Source organism: Tinamus guttatus, unplaced genomic scaffold, assembly GCF_059628265.1.
Source record: "Tinamus guttatus ecotype Peru unplaced genomic scaffold, ASM5962826v1 Tinamus_guttatus_pri_ptg000245l, whole genome shotgun sequence".
Classification (NCBI taxonomy): Eukaryota; Metazoa; Chordata; class Aves; order Tinamiformes; family Tinamidae; genus Tinamus; species Tinamus guttatus.
Genome location: NW_028288779.1, coordinates 165,125 through 176,209, shown reverse-complemented (window position 1 = coordinate 176,209; position 11,085 = coordinate 165,125). Strand labels below are relative to the sequence as shown.

The following is an 11,085-nucleotide window of genomic DNA, read 5'->3' as shown; positions in this document are numbered from 1 at the left end:
CTTGGGGAATGTAGAAAGAAGACAACGCAGACTCCATCGGTGGCTTTGCTCTAATTTAATCTGCATTTCAAAAATAGATTCTGAAAGCAAAATGCTGCAAAAGGTAAGAGATTTGTTCCAGTGCAATCCGGCCGCTGGAGCATCCCGAGGAGAACCTGCACCCACCTGGCAACAGCCTTTTCCTGGGCACCACAGACTCCCAGGAGACCGTTTTAACCAGCTTTGAGGAGGCTGGTTTGCTGTCCTGGGCGTTCTCCAACCCTATCAAACACCTTCCACCCCTGCTAGCACCGCTCACCAAGGCCTCACCAGCCCACACTACAGGAACTGTATCCATGGATGATGCTCTAGAGCACAAATCCCGCTTTTCTATCCATCACACAGCTCCTTCCACCCTTGCTGCTCCTGGTTCCAATAACACCACCTTCATCAGCTGCACTAATCACGTGTTCCCCACGAGATCCTATTAAGTGCTTGGATGAAATTCTGATTCATTGTATTTTCTTTGTGTAGAAAATGGCGTTGGGAATCTTAAAAAAAACATTAGCTTGCATAAAAACTTATATTAATATAGTGTAATCCCCAAAGTATGTCACATGAGACACCTTCAAAAAACAGGAAGGAAAACATCAAAAAGTGAAGGTGATCTTTCCAGACCATATTTCTTTGATTGCCTAAAATAACTAACCAGAGCAAGTCTCAGATTTTGTAGGTTAGATTTTCTTTGAAGTACATTAGCTGTTAAACATCAATGCAATTATTTTAGATCAGCATAAAGTGACTTTGTAATGCAGTCTTTGGTTAAGTTCTGATACAGAAGTCACCCAGGTATCGAATCCTGACTGCCTGGGCAGAAATCTCCGCTCAGAGACGGGGACCTTCAGGCATGAGTTTCCCATCCTGGTCTTCAGAGGCTGTTCTAGAGGTTCATTCTTTCCCCTTGCACGAGCCGTGCTCGAAAGCTCCAAATATCCTTCAAAAACAAAAGAAAAGTAAGGAAAAGCCTAAAGGGCCAGCCATGATGGTGAGTAGGATACAGCAGGAAACAGATACAACATTCTCTGCTTAGGTAGTATATATAATGTAATAGTAATATAGTAGTAATATAGGTGGGATACATATGTGTATATATAGTAGTAGTATACGTAGTAATATACCAAAATACCAAAAGACTCCTTTCTAACCCTAAGTATCATGAACAAAAATACAGCTAGCACTAAAACACCCTGTAACACTATATAACATATAACAATAAAACGCACCTTAGGCACCCAATGAAAAATGAACAAAAAGCAAATAAGCCAAAGAAAAAAAACAGGCCCCCTATCCCTGCCTCCCCAAAAAAACTTTGGGCATCTAGTGATTTAAAAGGTACTTATTGTCTATTAAATCTAGAATTTACTCTCCTAATAATGCATGTGTGCACATCTGGGAAATGCTGTGGCTTACAAAATTTCGAAGATTAGGAAACTTTCAATCCTAGTGGAAGGTTTATCTTTTTTTTCAGTGGCTGAACCCCTGCAGAATTTAGATTTATTTTCTGTTGTACCCAACTGTTTCAGTTAGTTAGTCAGCATCAATCTCATCCCACTACCATTTTGGGGGAAGGGAGATACAGTGACAGATGTACATCCATGCTCACTTTCCTCCTGTTGCTTCAAATCTAAGTAATTGATATATGATAATATTTAATAATAATAATAAGAAGAAGAAGAAGAAGAGTCAATTTGTCCTGTCAGATGTGACGTTACTTCTTTTTAAAATGAAAACCCACTTGCTGTTGGGAGGTGAAGCCTGTAAGCACTATGTGCATAGCAGCTATGGAGGAGCACTGAATTTATTGCTCATTCTTTTTCTTGCAAATTCAAGGCAAGAGATCACCCTGTCTTCTTACCCACGCCACAAAGCCTAGAAAAGTGCCAAGACCTCTGTTTGAGCTGTACTCCCCCAAAAATACAGAATAAGGCCATGCAACGAAGGGTAACACCTGCATAAACTTCACCCTGTTCCGGCATCAGCCCTTCCCACATAATCTGCTACCCATCTGGGCAAGTCTGGGCTTCTTGTGTGGAAGTCTGCAGCCTTGAACGGTGTCAGACGTGAACGTGAGCAGCCCCAGGGCTGACTTTCTGCACTCGCTCAGGCTGCACCAAGGGGCACTCACAAAACCCGCTTGGATGAGCAAGAACTGGGGCAGGAACATCCAGAGCTCCAAGAGACATCGAGGGATGTCTCTTCCTAGAGAACAAGGTCACTGAAACCCTGCCAGTCGCCCACAAGTATCAGATCTTCTATTCTGAAAGCCTCTCTGCTTGGCCCTGCAGTTTCTTACACCCGGTTTGACCCATGGCACTGGGAATAACAGAAAAAACCTACAAAACAGTTGTGCAAGGGAGCATTACACACAGAAAAGGGAGCTGTTACACAGGTCAAACTCTTACCTTGAGGTCCACAGAAGTCACATTAAATTTTGCACGTGCCTGTTCTACTACTTCTTTCTCAATGTCTTCTTGGACAGTGTTCTTCACATCAATGTAGTGGCACTCTGAGCTGGCGAAGTGACAGCTTATACTCTGCAGGCAGAAAATGGGTATCACTGTCACGCAGATTACAAAATAACCAGTGGAAAAAGCTTGTTCATCCCTGACTGTGGACACCGGACCTCTTCTTTACACATCAAGATAGACCTTTCCTCCCAGAGGACCAGTGAGCTGTGTGTGAAGAAAGAGGCAGCAGATTGGACTCAATAGCTGCTGGGGATTCCACAAGTGCTACTGAGACTGAAAAAATGTGTCATGAAAGAGTCAATGTAGGCAAAAAACCCCCAGTAATCTGTGCTGCAGTGCATGAGGGTGAACATCTGTATTACTGACAGCAAAGAGATGGAGGCAACAGCTCCCTTAGCCCTTGATTCAGTGAAACCAGTTCTGGCAAAGGATCGGGCCCCAGAAGGAGGACACCTTTGCTTATTTCTGGTCTTAAATCATAATGACGCAAAACTGCAAAAGCTGATGTGAAATCTGATGTTTAACAGGAAAAAAAAAAAAGGGTCTTCTCATCATAGGAATAATTATTATTTATTGACCAATGGTGGCTCCCAGTATCAAGAGATGATGTATGAAGAGGATGGGGGAAAGAAGTTAGAGAATATTTGAGATAGATGGAAGGGAACTATTGGAGAAGGAGAAACATCCAGCCAGGCTTCAAAAATAGATTCAACACCTGATTTCTGTTCCTGCTCCATTTTTCTCCAGGACTCCTTGCAAGCTCTTTCCAAAAGACTGAGGGTTTTTTTGGTTTGATTTCTTTTTTTTAAGATACCAGAAGTGTATTAGAGACTTAAGAAGACATTAAAAAGTTCATCTAGATCTTCATGAGTTTGGGAAGAGGGGGAAGGTAATGTTACTTGGTTCAGTTTTTAAAAGCAAACAAAATATTTATAGCTGTAACCAAGGCTAGTTTCCCACCTTTCGGAAACCTGACGTCTTGTTTACTCCAGAGCCATGAATGAGCAGGGGGTGGAAGAAGACCGTGTCTCCCTTTTCCATGACAACGTGAACCCTGGGGCTGTTCTCATCCAAGTCAAGAATTCCATGAAACAATTTGTTTACACTCTAGAAAAACAGCAAACTTGAAATTACTCAATGAAAAGTAGAGCAATTAGAATTTCTCAGGGCAAAGGAGGGCAAAAATAACAACTGATTTGATTTCTTCTATGTAGGATACTCTGCATGCTCAACTAAGAGCCCACAAGTTTGAGGCACAACACAATTGTTCTCTGTCTGAAGTTCTGAAGATGGATTTAAATAATTAAGAACTTGACTCCGCTGGTGAGAACAGAGAAGAGCATGAGATGCCACCTCTGTGGTTCAGGCTCCTGCTCCAACTATGACTATCACCAATGCTAGGTCAGTTCAGGAAACATCCCTTAAGAAGAAGCCACTCCCTATATTTAATTCCATCTGGGTGTTTCCTGGATGAGTAAGAGGAAGAGGCCTCAGGTGGGGCAAGAATGGGGAAAATGGTAGCATGTGTTTATGTGGTTATGTCACAGTGTGACAGATGATAGTTCAGAGGCCCCAGTCCCATGCCCTGAACTGCACTGCGGTGACAGCTCAGCTCCAGAAAGGCTCCCATCCCCGCCAGCATCAAGAGTACAGCAACATTTTCCCCTCATTTACCAGGGTGAACAACCAGTAAATGACGGGTAAATGATCTGAACAACTCCACTCCCATAACTGGGAGAAGGAGGACATCTGCCCAAGGGGAGGAGGGCCACTCTGGAGTCACACACAGTGACAGGGAACAGCTCTCCTGTGAAAGAGCATCTAGGTGGCTGCAGAAACAGAAAACCCATCCCTGAAACCTGTAGCTTTGACCTGTGCTTCATCCCTGCACGGGGGCCTCTTCCCAACCACGGCGTGACCCACACCCTCCACAAGGCTCTACCTGCCCCTCGGGGTATCCGTGAGGCCTCAGGGGCTCCGTGTGCGTCCCCGGCAGCACGACGAGGCAGCCGTTGTCCCTGTGGGCCCTCTCCATGGCGGTCCAGGCGCACACGATGCGCTCTGCCGGGCGGAAGGGGAAGTAGTGCAGGTCCTGGTGCATGGGGTGGAGGAAGGTCTGCTTGTCTGCAACAGAGCTGCCAAACATCAGCCTCGCCGAACGCGACACCGCCTTTTCACAGAGTCACAGAGTCACAGGACGGCTGAGGTTGGAAGGGACCTCTAGAGACCACCCAGTCCAACCCCCTGCTCCAGCAGGGACACCCAGAGCACGTGGCACAGGGTGGCATCCAGACGGGTTTGGAAGATCTCCAGAGAAGGAGACTCCACAGCCTATCTGGGCAGCCTGTTCCAAGGCTCTGGCACCCTCACAGGAAAGAAGTTCTTCCTCACATGGAGATGGAACTGCCTGTGTTTCAACTTGTACCCATTACCCCTTGTCCTGTCACTGGCCACCATGGAGAAGAGTTTGGCCCCATCCTCCCTACAATTGCCTCTCAGATACTTGAACATATTGATCAAATCTCCTCTCAGCCTTCTCTTGTCCAGACTAAACAGGCCCAGCTCGCTTAGTCTTTCCTCATACGATAGATGCTCCAGTCCCTCAATCATCTTCGTTACTGTACGCTGCACACTCTCTTCTCTTTGAGCTTCTGCTCAATGTCCTTGTCTTGGGGAGCCCAGAACTGCACCCAATGCTCCAGCTGTGGCCTCACCAGAGCTGAGGAGAGGGGCAGGATCCCCTTCCTCGACCTGCTGGCAACGCTCAACGCTTTTCCTCCATGTTAAGTCATTTCACTTGTGTCTTAGGGGGTTATCAGTGGGTAGACACTGCTCAGCAAACACGTGGTGGAGCCCACCACCAGTTCTGAAGCCCAGTCATCCTCCTGCTAAGATGTAGTATGAGCAAAGACATGGACCTCAGGTCAGCAAGGCAAGGGCACACAGCACCATCTCCAGGAGGCTGCCTGGCCATGCACTTGCTCAGAGACCTGTTTTGCTGGCCCGGGCCATTACCCCTACTTTGCTGAGTTTCCACTTTTTACTCGGGCTGCTCTCCAGCTTCATGAACTTTAGCCAGCCCTGTGTTATATAAAACTTTCACAGTACAAAGACTTTCAAAGAATTACAGAGAGCAATGCTGGAAAAGGTATAAAGAAGACATTCGATCCATCCCTGTGTTGCAAGCAGAATCAACCCTGACCGTGCTGTTCCCAACAGATGTTTGTTTAACTACTTAACTTTTATTTTATTTTATTTTATTTTATTTTATTTTATTTTATTTTATTTTATTTTATTTTATTTTATTTTATTTTATTTTATTTTATTTTATTTTATTTTATTTTTTCTAGAATCTCTATTTATGAGCCTGTAGCCTTCCCAGACAACTACCCAGCACTCATGAGCCTGCTTCCTAGGGGCTTTTTTATTAATATATAAACACCAAAAGCATTGCTGTTGTTATGCTTGTTAGTTCTCTTTCCACTATGGAAATGGAAACAGAATATCCTCTTCTATATCAAAACGGTCTACTATTATATTATATTCCATGACTTCTCTTGCCACTATATTTTCTCTTTACATTGATACAATCAGGATGTTTCTGCTTGTCTCAGACATGCTTTGGATAGCCTAGAAAACCCTGTGGAGACTGTATCTCTCCTAAAACACTCCTCAACAGGATTCCTGTGGAGGTCTTGCAAATACAGAACAGCTTCCCATTTGCTGACCACTTTTGTTGTTACTTTATAAATGTATCATCTTCTACTGACCTTTCAAACAAACATGCAAAACTTCTGTGGTGTTTTTAAGACAACAAATGAAGATGACATGAAAAAACCCCAGTGTTTTAATAACACAGCACAATATGCACACACTTAGAAGCTGCACACCTGAGAATAAGAAACGCAGCTCAGGTTGCAACTTTGCTAACTAAAATACCTTATACAGAGCCAAAGCTCCTTTGAAATATTATAGTATGCTTAATTAGGTTCTTCTCTCCCTCCCACCACCCTTGTATGAATTATGACATGAAATTTTAGCAGCGAGAGCCACAGCTGAGCTTCAAAATCCTTGTTCTGGCACCTCTTCGATATGTGTCCACGCATCAAAGTGCTGAGCAGCCGACAGCTGTCAGTGAGGTTAGGAGTTACAGCCTCAATTTGACATGTCTGAACTCTTAGCATGGAAAAGACCACATAAACTCTAAGCAAAGGATGCTCTCTCTGTTGCTGTTTTTTATTAAGGTGCACAGAAGCACTTGCCTTGAACACATGTGAAAAGACAAGCTCAAGAAGAGCGCGTTAGCTTTGACTGGGGACCTTTATGTAAGAGCAGGGGGCCGAATAAGCAGCTCCAATGTCTACTTTTGAACACACGGGCAAACAAATAGCCACAGAAAACTGAAAGATAAGAAATGCCTCTCAGGAAGACAGAGCCCAAACAAACAAACCACTATCCGAGTGGCCTCGTATGTTTTCAAAATGATTTGGTCTTAATTCGTCTCAATTCAAGCAGCTTTTCTAAAACAGTATGTTCAGTTTGGGCTAGATAGCATACACACAGCAATTTCTGTATTTTCCTGTTATCCAATTCTCCTTACCAGAATCTGGAAGTTTGTTTATCAGCATTGTGTGCATTGCCATTATGTTTGGCCCCGTGAAGCACTCTACATATCTGAGAACCTACAGAGAAGAAAACATTAGGAGAAAAAATTAGAAAAATGAAAGATGCAAGAAATAATGCTGAGAAAGTATTGGGACCCACATGTCTGCTGAGAAGGCCTGAATATCAGCTACAAGGCTAGAGAGCACAAGCTTTGCCCAGAGGGAAAAAAAAAAGTTCACAGAGAAAACACTTATATTGTCATGGGAGTGATATCTGGGGGCCATATGTGGGCTAAACGATGATGTTTCATCAGAACCAAACAAAGCTTCTTCCCACAGGCTTTAGAATAATTATGTTCATATAGGTTCTTCCACTCCTTTTTTACCTGTGGCAGAGTGCAGTATCTGAACAATTCTTCATCTTCCTGGAAGTCCTGCACTTTATTGACTGCTTTTTCAGCTGGAGCAGACTGGGACCTCCGCACTTGGTCTTTCATAATCATAGCTCCCAGTGGCTTTACCTCCTTGTTACAGATCCTTATGAATTCCTTCCTGGAAAATGGGCGGGAACCAGAGACGATGGAGCAGTTTAGCAATCTCCTACCAACTCATGCTCCTCAAAAACACTTTTGAGGCAGAGGAATTCAGCGACAACACCCACTTCCCATGTTGGAACAGCCCAGTTCTGCAGTTTCCAAGACCTCCCAAGGATGCTACTCTACAGAAACACTGCAAGCAGCTTTGGCAGGGGGCCTGTACCTGAAGCGTTCAATGTCTTCATCAGAAACCAGCTTCCTAATGACCAGGTAGCCATTCTCTTCATAGAACTGCCTTTGCTCTGTGGTTAGAAGATTGTTGTTCAGGGTGTAGCTGAGAGAAAGAGGAGAAGCATGTTAGCACCACCGGGCAGAGCAAGGGCAAAGGGGAGCATGAAAGAGGAGACCTGAAATCACAGAATCCCAGAATGGCTGAGGTTGGAAGGCACCTCTAGAGATCATCTAGTCCAACCCCCTGCTCCAGCAGGGACACCCAGAGCACGTGGCACAGGGTGGCATCCAGGCGGGTTTGGAAGATCTCCAGAGAAGGAGACTCCACAGCCTCTCTGGGCAGCCTGTTCCAGGGCTCTGGCACCCTCACAGGAAAGAAGTTCTTCCTCACATGGAGGTGGAACTGCCTGTGTTTCAACTTGTACCCATTACCCCTTGTCCTGTCACTGGCCACCACGGAGAAGAGTTTGGCCCCATCCTCCCTACATTCTCCCCTCAGGTGCTTGTACATGTTGATCAGATCTCCTCTCAGTCTTCTCAAAGGAGGAACATGGGGAGCTTGGGTTAGCTGCTCACGGGGAGAGAAGTCTCCAGCTGGTGTCCTCAAGGGAAACATGAACCAGAAACCCCCCAACATACGGTGACAGCGGACACCGAGGACACTGCCTGCCCCTTGGCTCCTAGGACATGCGGAGCTACACAGCCGGGCGGATACTCTCGGCCCCTTCTTGCCCTTTCAGGTAGGAAAAGGGAGCAGAAAAGTAGAGATCAGTCCTCAAGCAGCCTTCCTCCCAGCTGAGATGACAGTCAAATGTATACAAATATGCCCTGGGGTCACATTATTCACTCCCACAGGCATTTTCAACGTTCAGAGCCACTTTTTGGCTAAACTACAGCTAAACAAAAAATCCCTGCAAATCAGCACGTGAGCTAAGATAAATTGGGAAAAAAAATCAGAAAACTGAAGAGTCATTATTTATTTGTGTACAAAGAGAGATACAACTTACCGAAACCTCCCTGGCTGGGTAGCAGCACTAACTTGTGCTGAAGTCGGAATGGCTGTCTTAGATATAAGTTAAGGAATATTCACTAAGGCACAGTATAATATAAAGGCATCTACGTAAGTACTCTGAACGTTAAAGCATGTTTCTTCTTAAAAATACACTCTATGCTGTACGACTAAAGTGGTTCTTGCTTGTTTTGCTCCTGGAAAGCCTTTTCCACCTTCTAAGTAGCATGCCTGTCAGAGAAGCATAAATTATAATAATATATAATTGTATTATTCCATACAGTAATGAAATCATAGACAGAGAAGGCCACAGGCCTGGATTCACCTCCTATTTAATAAGATGACCATCGGAGATGTTTCCTTGCAAAGTCTTCGGCTCTGCTCCTGACAGCGTTTGAGTCTGGTGGAAACAGGGGACACAGGACAAATTGGCCAAGTGTGGGGTCCTATTTGAACACCTTACATCCATCTCTGTGACAAGCAAAGGAGAAGTGCAGGTTCCCTCAGACCCTGTTTGTGCTCATGCTACCTGAGACAAGAGAAACATGGGCTGGGGGGAAGGAGCTGCCACCTGTACTCCAGCCTCCAATCTGGGGATGATCTCCCTTGCTGTGCACACCCAGCTATGTGCAACACTGTATTAAAACTCTCTATTACAGAGATTTGCATTTAAATAAACAGAGAAGATCAGGACATCAATTTTATGTTGTATTTCAGTGACTGGCTGGGGTGGGAAAAGAATCATCCCCCCGAATACCGCCCCCCGCCCCCAATATCACATCACAGCCTTCATGTTGGCCAAGAAATGACATCCAAGACAGCTTTATTACAGATCAATTTGTTTTAGTGTCCCTAGCCTTAGTGGTGAAGACTTCTCACTTCCTTCCTACAATTAAGGCAGCAGCTTTAAACATAATATCTGCAGTCTGTTTGCATTTGCTTTTTGGAAACGCAGAGCAGACCCCCATGAAAACTTCCTTCTGCCCTGACCTTTCGCTGATACATCTTGGAAGTGGCGGCCTCTAAATTTCCCATTTCGCATCCACAAATGCAATAAAATAAAATAAAAAATCTCAATTTTCCCTGCCTGTGCTCTGCCAGTCTGGCCTGTCCCCCGTCCAAGCTTCCCTGTGCCCTTGTGGGACCCAGTTCCTCAAACGCCAGGAACCTCTAGGATAGAAACCCCCTCTCATGCAGCGCTCCGGAGGCTGCTGTGAACGCTGGCAAGCCTTGAAGCGCGGGGAGGCAGAATTTAGCTTTTTAGTCCATTTTTCCAACCAAACGAGCTGGCGACGGTGCCCCGCGGCGCCGAGACCTACCGGGAGGGCTGGCGGGAGGCGCCCGGCCCTGCAGCCATCGCGGAGCAGTCCCAGGGATCCCCCCGCTGCTCCCACATCCCTCCCGGCACAGCAAGGATACGGGCGCCGGCGGCGGCGGGCAGAGGTGCCGGAGGACGGCGTCCAGCCGCGCCGCGGGCCCCGCGCGCCGGCCCTGCTGCTCCATGGCGCCCGGCGCTCCCTGCGCGGCCTGAGCCGGAGCTCGGCCCGGCCGCCCACGGCGCCTGCACATGCGCCAGCCCCGGGCCAGGCGGGGCTACCCCGGGAGAGCTCCGGCCTTCCCCCTTTCCCGGACTTTTCCCCTTTCTTATCCGCCAGCTGCGCCTCATCTGTCAGGATTTAATCCATGCAGAGCACCTCGCTCGGCGCTCTCGCTCGCCTGGTGTTGGCCCCGAAATTTCCTTCATTTACCTCCCTCGCTAAGGAGACGGCCGGAGTTTTCCCAGTCTCTCCAAGAACAGGTTTCTGGGGATTTTCCTGGCCCCACAGTCACCCTGGCAGAGTTTCCCCAAAGCGCCTTGTTGGCACTGATAGCGATCTGCGATGTGTGCAGATTGCAGCAGAGCTTTGGCACCAGCCCGCCGAGCTGGTTAGGACGCTTTTAGGGAAGAAAAGAGGTAAAGGAGCAAAAAAACAGTCATCCCGTAACACCTCGGAGTGGGAGGGGGAGAGGAGGGGAAGCTCCGAGTGGGAATCCTAGTGGAGGGAGAGGAGGAGAAGGGAAGCAAGCGTCAGAATAGGACTCGCAAAGACTGCAAAATAAGTTATGTTCCTCTCAAGTGTGGACATGCTTAACAACACACTCTGTGCTCAGCAGACCCTCATCTGCCTTCATCAGCACCACATGCACCTAATCTGACA

At 46.5% G+C, this 11,085-nt stretch overlaps 1 protein-coding gene across 1 annotated transcript; it reads right to left on the bottom strand.

Annotated features, from left to right (window-relative positions):
* Window positions 1-901: 901 nt before the first annotated feature.
* On the bottom strand, window positions 902-7,975 carry PHYH (phytanoyl-CoA 2-hydroxylase). Its single transcript, XM_088526313.1, has 7 exons — window positions 7,871-7,975; window positions 7,498-7,663; window positions 7,108-7,189; window positions 4,450-4,631; window positions 3,468-3,614; window positions 2,442-2,573; window positions 902-973 (listed from the first exon to the last, which is right to left on the bottom strand). Exons 2-7 carry the CDS (start codon window positions 7,612-7,614, stop codon window positions 920-922), a joined length of 714 nt encoding a protein of 237 aa, XP_088382439.1. The 5' UTR covers window positions 7,615-7,663; window positions 7,871-7,975; the 3' UTR covers window positions 902-919.
* Window positions 7,976-11,085: the final 3,110 nt, after the last annotated feature.

Excerpts from the sequence above, each read along its gene's own strand:
- PHYH (XM_088526313.1), bottom strand. The coding sequence starts at position 7,614 with ATGATTATGAAAGACCAAGTGCGGAGGTCCCAGTCTGCTCCAGCTGAA. Across the intron at positions 7,190-7,497 it reads GATACTGCACTCTGCCACAG|GTTCTCAGATATGTAGAGTG; the intron begins GTAAAAAAGGAG and ends TCTTCTCTGTAG. Across the intron at positions 974-2,441 it reads TGACTTCTGTGGACCTCAAG|GATATTTGGAGCTTTCGAGC; the intron begins GTAAGAGTTTGA and ends TTGTTTTTGAAG.